At 48.5% G+C, this 19,273-nt stretch overlaps 2 protein-coding genes across 4 annotated transcripts in view; one reads left to right on the top strand and one right to left on the bottom strand.

Moving 5' to 3' along the window:
- Positions 1 to 4,030, top strand: part of Cars2 (cysteinyl-tRNA synthetase 2, mitochondrial) — a 41,212-nt gene extending 37,182 nt beyond the window's left edge. Inside the window, exon 16 of the mRNA XM_076872643.2 lies at positions 3,818 to 4,030. The gene's annotated coding sequence lies outside the window, so the exon portion shown is untranslated. The remainder of the gene's footprint in view (positions 1 to 3,817) is intronic.
- On the bottom strand, positions 1,731 to 18,972 carry Naxd (NAD(P)HX dehydratase). Of its 3 annotated transcripts, none has more exons than XM_076872649.2 (10): positions 18,804 to 18,972; positions 14,923 to 15,073; positions 11,714 to 11,759; positions 10,819 to 10,907; positions 8,533 to 8,641; positions 5,737 to 5,787; positions 5,547 to 5,651; positions 4,760 to 4,880; positions 3,322 to 3,442; positions 1,731 to 2,424 (listed from the first exon to the last, which is right to left on the bottom strand). In XM_076872649.2, exons 1-10 carry the CDS (start codon positions 18,841 to 18,843, stop codon positions 2,274 to 2,276), a joined length of 984 nt encoding a protein of 327 aa, XP_076728764.1. In that variant the 5' UTR covers positions 18,844 to 18,972; the 3' UTR covers positions 1,731 to 2,273. The 3 variants fall into 3 exon arrangements, with proteins under 3 accessions (XP_076728764.1, XP_076728763.1, XP_076728765.1); XM_076872648.2 differs by lacking the exon at positions 18,804 to 18,972 and adding an exon at positions 18,680 to 18,797; XM_076872650.1 differs by lacking the exons at positions 3,322 to 3,442; positions 18,804 to 18,972 and adding an exon at positions 18,680 to 18,797 and having other exon boundaries at positions 2,224 to 2,424.
- Between the last annotated feature and the right edge of the window lie 301 nt (positions 18,973 to 19,273).

Genomic DNA, 19,273 nt, shown 5'->3' with positions numbered 1-19,273 from the left:
GCTAAAGGTGGGTGGAGCACCATAGCTGCCTCTGAAACAAGTAGGACAGGAGGTGGCTGGCTCTTTTGGCTTCCCCAGCTTGCAGATCCTGGACCAGGCCTCTTCTGGCCCTTCCCTCTTGATCCTGTGCCTACAGCAGCACATGGCTCCATGCAGCTATAGCCTGGCTTACTATCTCCATTTAAGCCCTGTGGCCACGAAGGCACTGGACACCCAGGTTTTGGCTAAGCATGTCATTCAGGAGTCACTACCTGGTAAACTGAGGTAGAGGGATTTCCAGGGGGCACCTGGAGGAAGACTAGTACTCCAGCACTACCCCAGCACTCCCGTGCTGCTGGCCAGGTCCTGGGGGCACTCCCAGCACCAGTGTCTTTGGCTGAACTAGTGCATGTATGTGGGTTTGTCAAAGAACAGGGTGCGGGTAGCTGCATTAAAACAACCCAGGTGACAACCCCCATCTCTCCTCAAGGACGGACTCTTGATCATTCAGAGTGAAAGCTTAAGTAATGAAAACACGAGTTCCTATGACTTTGGCGAGTTTTATTTCCTTGGAAGGTGGCTGTCTCAGGCTTACAGGTGATTGCCGTGGCAACGCTGGCAGGTGGTGGTGAGAATGCTGCAGGCAGGTAATAGGCCCATCCTCGGTCTTCTGATGTCTGCCAGCGTGCTCACTCAGAACAGCTTAGAGAAAACTCCACCTTTAAATAAGCCAGGGGCTGTAACAGCCACCAGGCTTTTTCTGCTTTCCCAGGCAATTCTTCCAGAAAGTTCAGATACAGATAGGTTCTAAAGTTTTACATAACTGTAGCAAATTTTTAATCTTGGAGTTGACTAGCTTTAAAGAAAGCATGACCATCTGTCTATAATCTCAGCTACTCAGGAGTCTAAAGCAGGGGGACTGAAAGTTTGGGGCCAAATTAGTGGGACCCCGCCTCAAAATGAAAAGGGCTGGGGCTGTGGCTTACTGAGAGAGCACTTGTCTAGCATGTATAAAACTCTGGGTTCCAGTACTTGTGGGGGAAAAGTATAACCATCTAGACCATTGTTTAAAAGTTTTTTAAGTTGTAGATAGATGGACACGATACTATGTGGTGCTGAGGATTGAACCCAGTGTTTCACATGTGCTAAGCAAACACTCTACCACTGAGCTACAACCCCAGCCCCATCTAGACCATTTTGAAGGGAGTGCAGAAAGCCCTCAGGAGCCAGGCAGGAAGGCACATCAAGGTCTCAGCACACTCAAACACAAGGACCACATCTTCTGAGAAATGGAGCCAGACATCAAGAGTCTCAGACACACCACATCACAAAACACAGGTTAACCCAACGTCAACAGTGCAGTGAAATGTCGTCTTTACTGGAATTCAGAGGTGACAGTTTCTTCGGTGGACCAGTCATATTACTGAAAAGTACAAGTGATAGTGACATCAGTCTTTCCCTGGGGCCCCCTTCATGCTGTCACCCTAGTAGCTCCAGCAAGGCTGACATTTCCCAAAAGTCTAGCCTGATTACTTCCTCCCAGGACAGTGATGTCCAACACATCAGCGACAGGACACAAGCCTCCTGGGTCATGCTCCTGTGCTGGGGTGTCATCCACCACGGGGAAGTGCATGTGCTCAGAACAGAGAAGGCTGGAGGCGTCTCGGGCTCCCCACTGCCCCTCCAGGTGTAGGCAACACCCAGGTTTCGTTCAGTCTTCCCACGGGGCCTCCAAAAGATTTCAAGGGACATTTATCACTGATAATTCTGAAACACTTTAATAGGTTAACCCCCAACAACATCCAATCAGCACTGAGAAGAAAAATGAGATCAAGAATGAGGGTGGCATCCTTGGTGGGCCTCAATTAAGACCACACTTGGCCTTCCCATAGGTATCTGGGAACGTCGGTCCTCCACAAGGAGCAGCCACCAGGGGGAGAGAAGATCTTCAGCGCCTGGCTGGTGGACAGTGAGTGCCACTTTCAGCAGCCCAGAAGCCCAGATGGTAGCTCACAGGCCTCCCTCTTTTTTCTCCTCAGCACCTGCTGAGAAGCCTCAGAAAACTGTAGGAAGACTCTGCTCAGTGTCATAACATTCCCAACTACATGTTCGGTCCAGACAGAAAATGCTATGACCCAAATTCCCAAGCTCTCTACTCAACCAATTTACACTGAGGCAAAACCCTCCCAGGCAACCGACTGTTTGGGCACTGAGGGCTTGGCACGCAGATGTGAGGTCTCCAGTTCAGGTGCACTCCCCAGTCCGTGGTGCCACTTTTCTTCTAGCTGTGCTGCTCAGGTCTCGAAGAGTGTGCTGAAAGCGGCTCCGACCTCTGCAATCATGTTGGTGGTGGTGGTAGAGCGGCCATGCTTCTGGAAGGCCTGGTGGTTGCACTGCCTTGTGAGGGAGCAGGCGCCCAGGGCAGCCAGCAGCAGTGGGCTAGAGCTGGGAGGGAAGGGGCGCGTCAGAGGCCTCCACATGGCCAGCCTGCAGCACAAGGGGCAAGGTGGGCTGTGGCCACGATGGGCCACATTGTACCCTTAAGAGTCCAACTTGCAATCTCAAGTCAGCCAGGCCTGAGGAGGGCTCTGCTAGCCAACAGAAGCTCAACTGCTTGCATACCGAATTCCCTGGTGGAAGGCACCTCTGAAACATGGGAGGCAGGTAAGAAGGGAGAGGGATTCCTCTCCCCTCAGAAGCTTGCTAGCTGTGCCTGTGGGCCTGGTTTTCCCAGGATGTGGAGGAATGCCTGAGGCCAGAGTGCTGGTTCTCCACAGTGCATACCCTGGGACAAGGAAGAAGCTAGAGCAGCCCTCTGTACCTTTGCCTTGCATAGCTGAGCAAAGCCCAAGTCCATACAGATACGCCCATTTTGGGTGTGTAGTCCCAGGTTTTCATGCACAGCTGTGGCAACATTACCATCCCAGAAGTGTCCTGCCAAGAAGACAAATGGCGCCTCCAGAGGCTGGCTGTCCTCCCCGCAGCATGTGCAGCCACCATGGTCACCCTTCAGACTGTCTGCTTTTTACCCTAATATTTTGGTTTAGAGAGTCCACAATTGAACTCCCAGAACAGTGCCCCTAACTGTGATCGCTCAGCAGAATTACTGGGGCTGTGAAACCCAGTGCTGTCCCAGGCCCTTTTGTACAGCCTGATGGGACTGAGGCCTAGGCCTGGGTGTGCATGCAACAGTTTCCATGGACAGGGCTGACCTTTGCCCTGGGACATCTCCCATGTAATCCTGGTTATTCATCTGGAACCTTTCAAGGGATTAAATGTACATGCTATTCAAACAGCTAACAAAATTAATCTCAAAGTAGGACAAATGCAGACATGGCGTACCCATTTGTCTTCTCGGGCCCAGCAAGGAGCGCCCAGTGCACCATGACACCTAGGGAACCCGACAGGAGGTCTCCTTGTCCGCCACACCTGCGGCTGCTGCCTTCGTGGTTGCACGTGAGCACTACAGAGAACACGAGAGATGCTGAGTGTGGGCACTGGCACTGCAGTCAGCGGCCACTTGCCTGCCGTCCGCAGCTCTTCCCTATTGGTTCTCACAAGGATGTGAGCTGACTTCTAGTTTCCAGAGGAAGAAAAAAGTACTTAGGCTAGGCTGTCCTGAACCACAGGGAGCAGAGACACCTATCTCAGACCACTGAGAAGGCACCGAGAGGGGCTGGGGATGTGGCTCAAGTGGTAGCGCACTCGCCTGGCATGCGTGCGGCCAGGGTTCGATCCTCAGCACCACATACATACACAGATGTTGTGACCGCCAAATACTAAAAAATAAATATTAAAATTCTCTCTCTCTCCCCCTCCCTCTTTAAAAAAAAAAAAGAAGGAACCGAGAAGAGTAGCTGAACACGAGGTGATTCCTTCATGCCCAGCTTCTGGAGCCCAAGCCTGCTCCCCAGACACATGCCATGCCTGCCTCCCCAACTTGAGGTGCACCCCGACCAACACAGCAACACACTCCAAGTCAGCCTGCACAGACGCCTCTGTTACTACTGTAATGTTACAGGTGCCTATACTTCTGGGAATTTTCTTTCTTTGGAAAATATTTTGAAAATCCAAAGCTCTAGTCTCTGTTATAATCAAGAGTTCCTTTGGTTATAAGAGCCTTGTCTCAAAGGTCTCCAGTCTTCTGAGAACACACCTTTTCTATAAATATATGTGTGCATGTGAGTGTGCACGTGTGCACACACCCACCCCATGTATCTCAGTGCTCCTTTACCCTGATTTCAAGTTCTAATCAGCAACACTCTTGTTAACATTTCCTTGTTAAAAAGGACCTATTATGATGGTCCACTGGGCAGTGAAGAGGGGTGACTTCTACTCTCAGAGCGAAGAGTGACACGCAGGCTCTCTTGGGCGCTCACAGCAAGTCTCCACTCTGCTCTTGCTGCATAGCCCTTAGGTGCAGGAGAAGGCACCTGGGACTCCACTAATAACATCAGCTCCAAGATTTTCCTCATCTCCTGGTCATTTTAACAAGACAGCAAGAAACAACAATGTGGATGCCCCACTGAGAGTGAGGCGGGAGGCTGGGATGCTGACCACAGCAACACCTTCCTGCTAGCTGCTTCAGCAGGCCAGCCCAGGCACATGTCCATCCCCGCAGCCATGGCCTGACCCCTCTCCTGGCTACCACATTCCCATGCAAAACAGCGAGGAGTCAAAACCAGGACTCACCTGCTGGGGCTGACTCTGAACCAGGTTCTCCAAGGCTTACCCTGAGTGCCCACGCAGAATTGCCATGCAGAGGGAAGCCCCCACTCACCCTGCTGGCCATCAGAGATCAGGTCATGCTCTCCTTTTTGGACCACTGTCACATTCCCCAGGGCCTGGCTGAGTCTCAGTACAGATCCATGGGGGTCACTGCTGTCCACAGGACCTCTGAGCTATGACACAGGAAGACAACCAGAAAACCAAGTCTTTCAAGTCTTCCCGACAGGCAAAAGGGGCCACCACATACAGATAGCTCTGTCCCATCCACCACGAGCCTCGGCTGCTTGTGTCCAAAGGAATAACCAGGCACCTGTTCAAGGCTGACAGATACACCTATAGCAAGTCCTCCTAGCAGATGCTTAAACTACACTTGCTCTAGAACCTGTCCTTTACCTGGTCAGACCAGAAAGTTTTCAGAAATAATAGACATTTGAATCATGAGAGTTAATGTTCACAGGACACCTGCTGTGTGAAGACAGATGTTATATCATGTGCTGCTTCATTTTGTCCTCACCCTTTGAAGCAAATGCCATCATTCCACATTTCACAGATGAGGCACTGCAGAACAGAGTGGAGCAACCTGACAGAGTGTGCAGCAGGGGCAACTGACCCAAGCCCACCCCATCATCGTTCCCTCACTTAGAAGCACCCAGCTGCAAGAGGCATCGTGTTGCACATTAGAGTGTGAAACACATGCATGTGGGAATCCACAGAAACACAACTACTAGGCATCTGTGAGTGTGTCCCTGCAGAGATGGGCCTATAGGGACAGGCTTGGCAGAACCATACAGGCCATCCCTTCCCCTCAGCTCCTGTCCCACAGGAAGCCCCTAACTCACCACAGCTTCATAGAGCCTGATGAACTCCACGTGGTTAGGAGTGAGGACAGCCTTCTGGTACCCATGCACGAGAGCTGGCTGCTGAGCTACCAGCCACAGGCCATCCTGTGCACAACAAGGATGTACTTTCACTGGGCAGACCCTTGAGGCCCTGTGCTCACTGTATAGGAAGAGGGGAGGCCACACTCACCGCATCAACAACGACAGGGATGTCTCTGGCCTTGGATGATTCCAAAATACCCTGCCCCAAAAGAAAATAGACTGATTAACAAACCAGCCACCTCTCAAGAGGAATTAAAGAAAACCAAGCAGTGCTTCAATAAAAGGTAACATCAGGTCACCAACAAATAGATACAAGATAACACATTTAACGAACCAAAGAAACAGAAGGAAAGACCCAAAGATCTGACAAGAGCCCCATAGTAAGGCAGGGAACAGAGAACTGTGAAAACAGCAGTTGGGTTCCTAGGCTAGTCCATGAAGACCCACCTAGTGTTTCCAGATTCCCAACAGGATTCAGAGATAAGAAATAAGAATCTTGGAAATGCCCCAAATCATTAGTTTTGTAATGCTTTATTTACAAAGTCAATATAATCTCTACTGAAATCCCAGCTGCCAATTCTGCAAATCAACAAGCTGATGATCTTAAGGGGCACAAGGGCATGCCCAGGACCCAGCAGAGATGAGAGTCCAGGATAAACCCTCACCCTTAGGCCAACTGATTTTCAACCAGGATGCCAGGCCAAGTCCAGAGAAATCATGCTGAGGGAATAAAGCTACTGTTTTGTATGAGTCCACTCAAACACAATGTTCAGAATGGGCCATCCACTTCAACTGGTTAGCAGCTGCCAGGCACTGGGGAGGGAGTGGGGCCCAGGGGACAAATGCTAATGGGCTTGGGGTTTCCTTTTGGGGTAATGACAAGATTCTAAAATAGACTGTGGTGATAGCCGCACAACTCTATGAATTACACTAGAAACCAATGAAGTGTTCATTTTAAATGGACACATGATTATAATGCTCCAATAAAAAATATGATCAAAAAATTCAAATCCAAAGTAGTAAGAGACACACAGAAGAATCTGCAAGAATTCTCCAGGCACCAGGCATAGCAGGGGACACATTCTTCCGAAGGGACACTATCCCTCTGGAAGAAAAATAATGAACTATACCAACCCTCTACTATTGGTTTTAAAGTTTTAAAAACAAAATCATTCAATTCTAGTTCTCCCAGTCCCTGTCACCTGCCAGAGCTAGTTTACCCTCAGTGACAATTCTGATAATTCATGAGTTTGAGGAACATTTCAAACCCCAACTCTCAACGTACAGGCTAGAACTGGAAGACTGGTCATGGAAGATATCTCTAAGCCTTGCTCTTGAGAAAGTCTGGTAAAGCAAATGCTCGCCTGCCTTTTTACAACTTTTTTTTTACCGGGCCCTGCCAGGAAAGCCCACCCAACCCAATAGCTCCTCATGCCTTCCTGCCTTGTGAACCTTTTGTCTATCTCACTTGAAAGGCAAAAGCCAAGCGGAGAACAGCCCCTCGGTGACAGCACCCCTCCCCAGCGTGTCCTCCCCCTGCAGCCACAGTGCTCAACCCTGGGACAGGGAGATGAGTCACCTCTTCAAGCCCCCTCAGCAAACGAGGCATTCAACGGAGTACTGAGGTGATGGCAATAACAGGGACATAGACCCATCCAATGTGCTGTTGATTCCAATGAACACCAAGCAGCCAGTCACGGATGTGAGGCTCCTTCCCCAGCCTTGGCAGGGACAGCACCACTGCACACAAAGGCACAGTGGCACCCACAGGGAGGGGTCAAGACCCAAACCCAATAGTCCTGAACACACGGCTGCTTCTCCCAGGCTGCAGTGTGGGCAGGTGCCGGGCAGCTAGGACAGTCTCTTGGAGGGGAGTTCCAGAAACATGTCTGCCCAGGAGGTGGGAGTGCTCCCAGAGGAACACTGGGCAGCGAAGATTCAAACACAAAGCTGGCATGACGGCTCAGCCTGTCTTCCTCTTCCCCAATCCCAGGTATTTACGTACGTTTCAATTTCTTAGAATAAAAAATGCTTATTTTTTTTTCATGGTGCTGGGGATTGAACCCGGGGCCTTGTGCATGTGAGGCAAGCACTCTACCAACTGAACTATGTCCCCAGCCCAAGTTCATCTTTTTAAATGAAGACAGGCATAAAAAGAACTTGAAGCAATGTGTGTGCACGAGCACACGTGTGTACACATGGTACGAACTGGAGGCCCTGTTGCCTGAGAACCTGAGTCTTGAAAACAGGTGACTGGGCTGAGAAACAAGGCAGGCACAGGAGAAGCAAAGCCACATAGCAATAGGCCCAGGACCCAAAGTCCAGGGTTCTCTGACCTGAGGAGGACCTCAATAAAGGAAGGAGAAGCATGTGGCTAAGAAATGAGACTAACAAAGCTGCGGTCAGCAGCGCCCTTCCAGATCATTCCCTAAATGCCCAACTCCTAGGAAAGCAAAGTGATGATTCCAAACAGCCCTCAGGATGCCCTACCCCAGCTAGGGTGGTTCACAACAGTGTCCTTAAGTGTGCCTGCCCATCAGCACATTACAATACACGGCTCTCACAGCCTGGTGGGGTGACCACCAGGGACCCCAGCAAGAGGGTCAGCCAGAAGAGAGCACTTGAATCTGACACCAAGCTTCTGTCCACTCAACTCTGCATAGACCCACACTGCATGAGACAGGAAACCTCTGAGCAGCCCCACACTGACAAAGTCGCTCCTGCTGCTCAGCGTCACTGCTAACACCCAGAGTAAAGAGGAGACCCCTGCAGCCTGGGAACCGCTGGCCTTGCTGCCCCCCCAACTCCTCACACATCTACCCATCTTCACTACTCCAAGAGGAGGCTGAGGAAGGCTGTATAATGCACTATTTATGCCTGAAGAACATGAGGGAAGGCTTGCACTCCAAGGTCACAGTCTGAGAGTGGCCATGCTACAACTTACCTTGACACTGTCGAGGATGGGGCCATCTCTACCTAGGCCAGGCCCCACGACAAGGGCATGCAACCGGGGCAGCCACTTTTCCACCTCAAGAACAGCATTGGGACTGTCACTAGTAAGGAAAAGGTCAGAATGCTTTACTTAATATCTACATTTAGTTGTGTTTTAAAAAATTTTATTTTGAAAAAACAGACTGACAGAAAATTTGAAAAAACAATACAGAAAGTTACCATGTCTCCTTCTCCCAGCATCCCGTGAGTTAACATTGCATACACCCACATTATCTCATCACAACAAGTCAGCAGAGGCATGTTGCCAGAGGACTGTGTCAGATTCACCAACTGCCCCGGCCTGATATCCTTTCCTGTTCCAAGGGCAATCCACATACTGCACTGCATTTAGACATCGCATCTCCTTAATCTCCACAGACTGGCTGATTTTTAGTGCCCCAATTCACGTGCATAGCTTTCAACATTTAAACAAGTTAGGGCAAGTCATCATGACACTAGTTTTGAGATTACCCCTGCCCTCCACCAGTTTCCATCTCACATACATGGAGGCACACCGTGCACCTCATACTGTCCGGCCCTACGTGAGATGTACCCCACGTCCTGGTCCTGCCCTGCTGACGCCCACTCAGGACAGACAGGGTTTGTCATCATCTCAATTCACCTTCTTGCACAGTATCCCAGCTCAGAGATTCTGATAGCCCACTCTGTTAAGGTCCTTGTCCCCTCTCTCCCTACAAGCTACCTATCAAGGTCACCAACAACCCCATGGTGAGATGCAGCCATCATTCCTAGTCTTTCTCTTAAAATGACCCTCAGAGGCACAGGCCCTTCTAGAAATACCCCCAAATAGTTCTCAACTTGACTTTGGACATCCTACCCCACCCTATTCTTTCCTTCATCCATGTTCTCTGTTCCCAGCTAGAGCCTTAGGCTTCAATCTCTGTCCACATGTGAATGACTGGCAAACCAAAGCCTTCCCGTGCCACATACTCCAACCTGACACCTATCACCCACGTCCATGTCTACTTAGATGTCTAAGAGCAACCGACAACAACTTCATCCCCACATAACCGCTACCATTTCCCCCACTATAGTCAATGAAAACTCACTCAGACATATGCTCTGAGGGTACTGGGCTGCCGGCCTTTTCCATCACATCTGCTGGCCAATCCCAGGGGGTGGGGGCTCTATTTTCCTGATAAACCTGCATAGGGTCCCTTTGCATGCTGATTGCACTGCCTATGTACTGGTAGGATCCTTATCACACTGGCCACAAGAGCCCATACCTAAAAGCAGCTGACAAGCCTCTGCTTGCCCCTTATGATGACCCCACAACTGCAGGGTTTGACCCTGAATCTCCAGTCACCCACATGAGCACTCCCTGTCATAGATGTAGGCCATTCCTAGACTGTGGAAAGACTTCCCCAGGAATCCACAGATTTCACTAGAATGTCACTCTGTGCTGCCTCCCTATCCCTCACCTGTTGGTCCCCTGTTGGGGATCACCAGTTGGCTCCATGGTCCTCTCACCACCTGACATACTATGATCTCACTTGTCTGTCTCCAGGGCAGTGCTGCCCAGTACAGCAGGTACCAACAAACACTAATGTAACTGAAATGGAACAGAAGTAAAAATTCTGTTCCTGAGGTCCACCAGCTACATTTCAGTGCTCAGTGGCATGGTCCTGGAGAGTACAGAGAACATGGACATTGTCAAGGGAAGTTCAGGGAGCCCTGGGAGCAAACAGTCACTCACTTTACTACTAACCCACTGAACCCAGCCCAAGAAGTCCAACCATTCCAGTCACCCAGCACTCACTCCACATAAAGATAAATGCAACTAGACCACAGGACAGGCAGAAGACAATGCCTGGAAATAAACCAGACGTCTACTGCCACCTGGAAGCTTGCTGAATGAGACAAGGGTCTTGTTACTCTCCAATGGTCCCCTTGTTTCTGCCATAGGCAACCCTGTCCATACAAAAGTTCTCCTGGACCTTGGAACCTCCAACCACTCCTGACAGGCCAGAACACCTGCATAAAATATACTGGCATTGACAGTCACCATTTTCCCATGTTTCTCCCTTTGTGGTCTCATTGTCTGTCTTGACCTACCACAGAACTACAGGCAGATTCACTAAGGTTTTCTTATACCTGATAGCACCTATCAACCAATTCTGAGCACAGTAGGAACTAACAGAACTCAGTGTTGGCTTAGAAATGCTCAGGGGCTGAGGACAGCTGCTGCAAGAAAGAGAATCCACCTGTCCAGACTCACAGGACTGGGTGGACGATCAGCTCCGGGCTGTAGGACTTAATCACAGGCGCCGCCTCCTTGGCACAGAAAACATGAGCCAAATCTGCGCCCTGAGAAACAAGACAAGAGGCCAACTTGAGCAGGTCGCCCTCCATGGGCCCCATAAGCAGCGTCAGGCACAAGCTGCTCAGCTCATGACATGTACAACTACCCCAGTCACTTAGAACTTACTTCACATAAAGACCAATACAACTCTGCAGTTAGACCACAACCAGATGGCCTCTGAAAAAGGCAGGCAGCAGAAGACAAGGCCTGAAGACAAGGCCTGGAGACAAAGCCAGATGACTACTGCCACCTTCAGGCAGGGCAGAGCCATATCAGCTCAGTCACTCCACACTACCTGGGCCATGCAACTTGATCAAATGCGTGGGAAATGGCCAGTTTCAAAGGCATCGACTTTGGCTGGGCACAGTGGCACAAACTTGTGACCCCAGGGACACAGGAGGCTGACAGGAGGGCTGCAAGTTTCAGGCCAGTCTAGGCAACTTAGTGAGACCTCCATTTCAGAATAAAAAATAAAAAGGTAAAGCCTAGGTTCAATTCCAAGTTCTAATAAAATAATATAAAAAGCAAAGTCATCAATTTCTTATTTATTTAAAAAAGAAAAAAAAAAAAGGCATCCCAGTATCATTCTGGTGAAGTAAAATGAGACTAAACCTTTATTTATTTCTAAATGTATTTTAATTGAGTTATTTATTATTGTATAGGAAGTCAGGATATATTTAAAGGTGTTTCTATCACCTATAAGTACTCTAAAATGTTACTGAGAATTCTGTCCTAACCATTTTCTTTAATCATATTTAAATAACCCAACTCTATCAAAAATCCCCAATAAAGTAGTTTTAGGTAAACTTACCACTTTGAGAGCTGAGATTGCTGCAAAATATGGGGCTCCTGTATACCTAAAATGAAGATATTAACAGTCAAAAGAAAAACAAAACAACAAAAAAAACTTCTGCAAGTGAGAATACACATTTAACAGTAAATAACAAATTATCAATAAAAATATAAATAATAAATATAAAAATATATAAATTATCAATAAATGACTCAGACATGGGGCACACAGCACATACCCAGCACCTAGCAAATGCTCAGTGAATGGTTACACGGGTCAGAGTCAGGAAAGCCTTATTCTTGCATGCAACACCTCTGCACCACATGTGGAGCACACACGCTAGTTCAGGTGACTTAATCACTGACGCCACCTCTCATGGTCTCTGTGCCAAGCATGATGAGATAGAGCTGGCTGCAGGCTTCTGCAGGACAGAAGGCAGAGATGTTCACCAGCTTAGGGCAGTCAGAAGGAAACCAGGCCCCAGAGCCAGAGGACCGAGGCCCCAGAACAAGAAGACCCCAGAGGCCAGATGGGGGCCACATGAGCACTGTGCCTGCCCAGTGCTCTCATCTTACTATCTCAGTGTTCTTACAGCAAGACACCCAGCAAATGCTCAGTGTGAGTGTGAGTGACTGTGCTTACTGTTACCTCAAGCACAGAAAGAAGACCCTTGCCTAGGGCATCAGATGAGCTACTGAAACTGGCATGTCTGTTTCAAGCAGTGAAGCAAACTGGGGACAAATGCTGCACACACTCTCCAAACATGGCCTTCTCTAAATCAGTGTCAAAAGTGCAAAAGACAGGACAAAATAGGGAACATACGCACTCACTCCACACAGAGTAGAGCCTTAGCCAAAAGAGCCAGCAAGCCCACTCCCTCGCCCACACCCACAGGAGCAGGGCGGCTGGCTACCAGTGCACCAGAGTGCAATCTGGGCTGGGGAGGAGAGTGGAGCAAGGTTTACTAGTGCTTGAAATGCACTCTGACCCAGAGAAAGTTCTTGAGACTGGATCCTTCAGAAATAACCTATGGGTATGCAAGGATGTATGTGTACAGGATGTCCACAGCCACATGTTAACCAAAGATAAGCAGAAGTAGCTAGCCACTCACCAACAGGGGACCAATTAAACAAGTCCTGGCCCACCCTGGCAGGGAGCACCACATACCCACTTGTCAGTAAGTAGCACATGTGAATCAGCAGAGAGATTCCAGAAAAGAATACAAGGTGAGAAGGCCAGATGAAACAGAGCATCTACACCACGGCCCCCTTAGTAAAACAGTGCACATCTTAGCAGCCTGGGAAGGCTGACAGCGCATATGTGGTGTTTGCTATCACATGGGACACCACAGGATGCTCGCTGTACACACTGCTCTAGTGTTCAGATTTCTACATGCAGACTTTACTTTTATAATCAGAACAGAGGTGTTTCTTCTTTCCAAGGTTAGTCGAATAGGCATTTTCACATCAAGTAACTCTACCCTAGAGTGCTACACGACTCTTGTCTCTGGGGAGGAAGGACCCAAAGGCTGTCCCTATGAGGCTTAGTGGGGCTACATAGGTGGCCCCTAGTCCTGAGATCAGGAGAGGGCTATCTCCTGAACCCAGCGTTCCAAAGGCAGAAGAACTGCCTTTCTGTGCCAGAGTTTTCACATCCTTCCTGGACAGACTGCCGGCCAGCTGACTCACACTACAGAGACTGCTATCTTCCAAAGGGTGTGTCTGTATGGGAGGGGCTCATCCTGGAGTCTCCTGCTGAGAAGACATCCTGAACTGACAAAGTCAGGAGCCAGCAGAAGGAAATGCACTACCCTAGGACATGGGAGGAGAAAGGGCTAACCTGAACATCAGCAGAGCTGGGTCCAGGAGAAACAGGAGTAAGACGAGGTGGAGTGGGAGAACACGGAAATGGCAGAGCCATAGAGGAAAACTGTGAGGGAGGTGCCGAGCATGGAAGGCAGATCCAGGGACCCAACATGCACAGGAGGGGCATAAGAGAGAGGAGAGTGCAGCACCAGAAACCCAGGCAAGATGCTTCACCAGAGGGGGCTCACGGCTCAGGCACTGCTCAGACTGATGACAACAAGTAAAACCACACAGCCAGACAGCCTGGAGAACTATACAAATATCCAAGCAAGAAAACACCACTTACAAATCAAAGAGAACAGGACTCGTGTCAGAATTCCAAGGTGCAAAATGGAAGCTAACAGAAATCTAGCTAACATCTAGATTTCAACCACCTCCTAAGAAGCTGCAGCCTGCAGCCACTGCCCACCATAGCACATGACACCAGAGAATCTGCAACCACACAAGAAATCACTCTGCAGGGAGATGCCAGGGGTCAAAGTATCCCTACCCAATGACTAATCTGAGGGAAGGCAGAAGAATGAATGTGGTTCATCTCACAATACAGTTATATTTATGGTAAGTGTTCAGGTGGGATTTCTGCATCCAACAGTGACATAAGGTCAAAGAGGGCCACATGGGCCTGGGAGTCACACAGATGAAGCCATGTGGTAAGAGGGGACACATCTCCAACATCTTTCCCATGCTGCTTCCTGGGTGGAAAGGGTGGCCACCAGCTAAACTTATTCACTGTAGTTTTGGGTTAAGAAACAAAATCTGGCTATACATTTATAATAAAATACACCTAAATATATGAAAAATGGTTGAAAATGCAGGTTGACCAAGAGATATCATATAAGTGGGAAGAGAAAGCAAGCTGAAACAGAGCAGCCAGGATAGGACTGCTTTCACTTATACACAGGAAAGTTTGTAAAGTTTGTAAATCACAGTTGCAAAGGTATATAAAAGCAGAAGAGAAGATTGGCCTGGGAAAAAGGTAGGATTAAACATTATAAATGACTCCAGGAATATCTTTAAATTGCAAAGTAGGCCAAGAGCTGGCAGAGTGCCTTCACCCTGGTTATGAAAGAAAAACAGGTTTCTGACTGGTGAAGAGTGGTAAACACAGAAAACCTCACAGGAAAAGGCAGCTGCCAAGTCCCACCACAAGCAAAGCCCCAACACTGACACACATCAGTGAGCAGTTCCACCAGGCTTTCTCAGACTCCCCCTTTTAACCAGGAAGCTGATCCTGAAAAACACTGCTTGTCTTATCAGACGGCATTTGGAAATGATTATGAAGCTCACACTAGACCAATGATGCCTGACAGGTGAGCAGACAGGTAGGGAAGGAGGGGCTTTTTGAACACAGCCATCACTTACTCTTGGCAGCCTCCCACTACGCCTATCCTTCCGTCTTGCCCTTTGTGCTTCTTGGCAGTGAGAGCAGGGATAATGTTTCTCACCAGCTGAAAGGTATTGTCCATGTCCTTTATCGAGTGTGCTTTATGCAGTGAAAAGGTTCTTTGTAAAACTGAAAAACAGGAGAATTACATCATTCAGAAAGGGAGATGAATACATGTTCATACACATAAATGACAGAGACTTAAAATATCCAATTATCCAAAATACTTTCCAAAGCTGACAATATGTATGCTATAGATTTCTACCTAAAGGTTTCACTATTTTTTGGAGGCAAATAATGTTTAAAAAAAAAAAAAATTGGGCTGGGGTTTTGGCTCAGCAGCAGAATGCTCGCCTACCAGGCATGAGGCCCTGGGTTCAATCCTCAGCACTACATATAAGTAAATAAAGGTATTGTGTCCACCTACAACTAAAAAAATTAAAAAAAAAAAATCACAACAGGACTGGGGTTGTGGCTCAGTGGTACAACGCTTGCCTCACATGTGCAAGGCCCTGAGTTCGATCCTTAGCACCACATATAAATAAATAAAGTGAAGGTACTGTGTCCAACTAAAACTAAAGAATAAATAACTATTTTTTAAAAAATCACAACAAGCTGTATATGCCAAGTTTATATTTGAATTGTATCAGACATTCTACTTAATCTTCTAGAAAGTTTTACCAACTTAAAAACTGATATACTCAAAAGTTTGAAAGAGTCCTCCTGTTTTTCTTAATTGTATTTTGACACTCATTTGGATACTAATTAAATAACCTAGAAATGGAATTCTAAATATAGCACATATCTTAAACTGGGTTCAAAGTGGCATATTAGAATAATTTCATCACTTTGAATTGTCTCCTAATAGTTACATTTCAATTGGCTTTCTTGCAAGCTTCTTGCAGTTGTACATTTTGCCTTGATATTCAAGACAGCTCAGCCTTGAGAGGTTGATCCACTCTGTGGCACACAGTGCATGAATAGATAATAAGGCACACATCTTTCTAGACCTAAAGGATCTTTGCAAATATGAACAACAGTTTCTCAAACAAGGCACTTATTGTTTTCATCCTTCCAATTATTCTCACAGCTGACAAAAACCAATGTTTCACAAGTTCCATTGAAGACTAAAAGCTGACCCAGTTCCTCACAGATAAACAGCTTTGTTTGTTTTACTTTTCACTCAAGAAGGACATTTTAAAAGATAGAAATGTTGCCAGGCACAGTGGCACACACCTATGTCTGTAATCCTCCCAGCCTGGGCAACTTCGTGAGACTCTGTCTCAAAAATTTTTTAAAAAGGGCTAAGGGTGGTAGAGCACCCCTAGGTTCAACCTCAAATACTCTAAAAAGGCAGAAATACATGAGTCAATACACCAACTGCCCTGCAGTGTTCTTCCCAGCACATAACAATGAAGCTCTCAGCCCACAGGCGCTGTGGAAGGAGCCTTGCTGTCTCTGGGGCCTCCCTCAGAGGTCTTGCAGAAGCACTTCAGTAAAACCTCTGGGACTAAAAAACAGCAAAACATGCCAAGTAAAACTTCATTCAACAAGTGTAAAACTTTTTTGTGTGTGCAGTTTTGTTGTTTTCAAGTGTCCACACTTGCACACTGTCCCATACCTCAGCACAAGTATGCTAGCCCAACACAATTCTGATTTTTTTTTTTTTATATTGGGTGTTGAACTCAGGGGCACCCAACCACTGAGCCACATCCCTAGCCCCTTTTTGTATTTTATTTAGAGACAGGGTCCCCCTGAGTTGCTGATGCTGGCTTTGAACTCATGATCCTCCTGCTTCAGCCTCCCGAGTCACTAGAATTATAGGCCATGTGCCACCACACCCGGCTCCACCATTCTGATTTTTGTGGCTGAGAAAGGGGAGATGTGCTAGGCTGAGTGCCCACATGCTTAAACTCTACAAATTTAAAGGCAAATAGTAATTTTTATTGTTAATCAAATAATGATGAATGCTCATCCTTCTCCCTCCACTTCAAGATAAGCTTCATTAAGATACCAAGAAACCCAACAAGTTGTTTGCTTGGTTTTTGGTACAAGCCAAGCCACACAACCAACCCACCAATGCAAAATTCATCTCTCAAAAATGCTATCATATAACCAGGCATAGTGGTGCATGCCTATAATCCCAAGACCTTGGGAGGCTGAGGCAGGAGGATTGAGAGTTCAACGCCAGCCTCAGCTACTTAGCGAGGCACTTAGCAACTAACTCAGTGAGACCTTGTCTCTAAATAAAATATAAAAAAGGGCCAAGGATGTGGCTCAGTGGTTAAGCACCCCTAGGTACAAAAAAAAAAAAAAAACTGAAGGCAAACCAAATTTTTCTTTAGCAAAATTATTCACTTCACCACCCAAAGTCAAATGTCTATCAAATGCACTCTAAATACATTTGGGAAGAAAAATAAAAAGGGCTGGGGATGTGGCTCAGTAGTTGAGCACCCTTAGGTTTAGGTTTAATCCCTGAACAAAAGGAAAAAAAAAAAAAGATCAAAGGGAAGTCAGTTAAATGTCCCAACACTCAGAGTGCATCAAATTTCAGTTGGCTTACTGTCACACACCACTTGGATTTATCCATATAAGTATTTAAATATAAACACCAAAGTTCTGAAGGATAAAAGGCCTTGCCAAGAGCACATTTAAAATGCAATGATACTTATATAAGTCAATTTGGCTTCCTAACAAACCAGGCTGGAAAACCTGGTCAAATCTGTTTGGATTTCGTTGATTTTAAAGAAGTGTGTCTTCTCTGTACCAAAAGCGCTTTAAGAGAACGCGAATTAGAAGCCTGTGTCAGCATTCCTTAACTGAGTCAAGACACATCCTAACGTCTGGATGGCGTTGAAGTTTTACAGCCAAGAATCATTTTTTTCAGAAAGTTCACGAAAATTTAATAATGAAACTTAAAATAAGTGTATAGAAAAACCCTGCAAACTAATCATAAAGTATCTAAATTCAAGGCAAACAACTACCAACAGAGAGGGAAAAGAAAAAGTCTCTAAAGCGGCCCCAGAAGCCACCCTGGTGGTGTAAACTAAGGGGCCCCCTCAGTGCACTCAGAACTAGTCAGCTGAGGGCTGGGGTTGTGGAGCGAGGCCCTGGGTTCGATCCTCAGCACCACATAAAAATGAACGAAATAAAGGTGTCGTGTCCACCTACAACTAAGCAAAAAAGAACTAGTCAGGGGGCTGCGGCTGGACGGTAGAGAGCTTGCCTAGCAAGGGTGAGTCTCAGCACCGCATATAAACAAAAAGGTCTACCGACAATTTTTAAAAATTGGGAAAAAAAAAAAAAAAAAGAACTAGTCAGCAGACAACCCAGCGCCAGATGCCGTGGCGCTGACCGCGCCAACTCCCACAGCAGGGGCCAACCTCAATGACCCCCAGGGCGCACGGCGCCCCTGCGCACCTCCACGGAGCGGTGGGGCCAGCGGGCGAGACGGCTCCCAGCGGAGAGGACACCCACGCGACCTGCGACCTAAGCCCTCCTACCCGCCGGCCCTGGGGAGGTGCAGGGCTCCGGGGCCTCCCGCGCCAGCCCCCCGCGCGCGCACGCCCAGGGCGGCAGAGGTGCCGGGACCCGCAGCGGCTCCAAAGGCGCCGGTCTGCGCCGCCCCACCGGGGCTGACGAGTGAATCCCGGCCGGAGCCGGCGGACAGACTGTCGGCCAGGACGCCCCGCGCTCCGCGCCGCCCGCCCGCAGAAGCAGCCCGCGGTCGGGTACCTGCGTCCAGAGGCCCATACAGCGCCACCGCGGCCGACAGAAGTGCCACCGCGGCCACACCAGCGACCGCAACCCCGGGGCCCGTGCGAGTGGTCATCCCGGGGCAGGCGGAGACGGAGCTTACCTCGTCCGCAGAGGTGCACTACCGCACAGCGCGGACCCATAACCCAATCTCGGCCTTCCGGATACCCGGCGGCCTCCGCGCCAAGGCCGGAACCGCAGCCATCCTTTCCTCAGGCTCCCGGCAAGCCCCGCGCTGCGGCCCCGGCGCTCCTTCCGGGTTCTGAGCGGCTCCCGTGGCGCTCTTTCCGGTATCCCATCCGCCACCGCACCGCGGTCTGATCCCCAGCCATTGGCGACGCTCCTTCCGGTTCCCAGCAGCCCCAGAGCCGTCGCCGGAAACGGAATCCCACCAACTCGCAAAGGTCCAGATGTCGCTCCTCCCCTGGACCACTTCCACCAATCACACCGGGCTTCGGACGATTGACAAGCCCAATGCCCAACCCGCCTGGCCCAGCTAGGGAGGCTAAGCGAATCGGCATGAGTCTTAAAGATTTGGGGCCTGTTTTAATTTTAATTGGTCGCTTTGGGCCA

This window comes from Callospermophilus lateralis, chromosome 12 (assembly GCF_048772815.1).
Source record: "Callospermophilus lateralis isolate mCalLat2 chromosome 12, mCalLat2.hap1, whole genome shotgun sequence".
In the NCBI taxonomy this organism is placed as follows: domain Eukaryota; kingdom Metazoa; phylum Chordata; class Mammalia; order Rodentia; family Sciuridae; genus Callospermophilus; species Callospermophilus lateralis.
The sequence above is the reverse complement of the archived record's forward strand: the minus strand, read 5'-3'. Positions and strand labels throughout refer to the sequence as shown.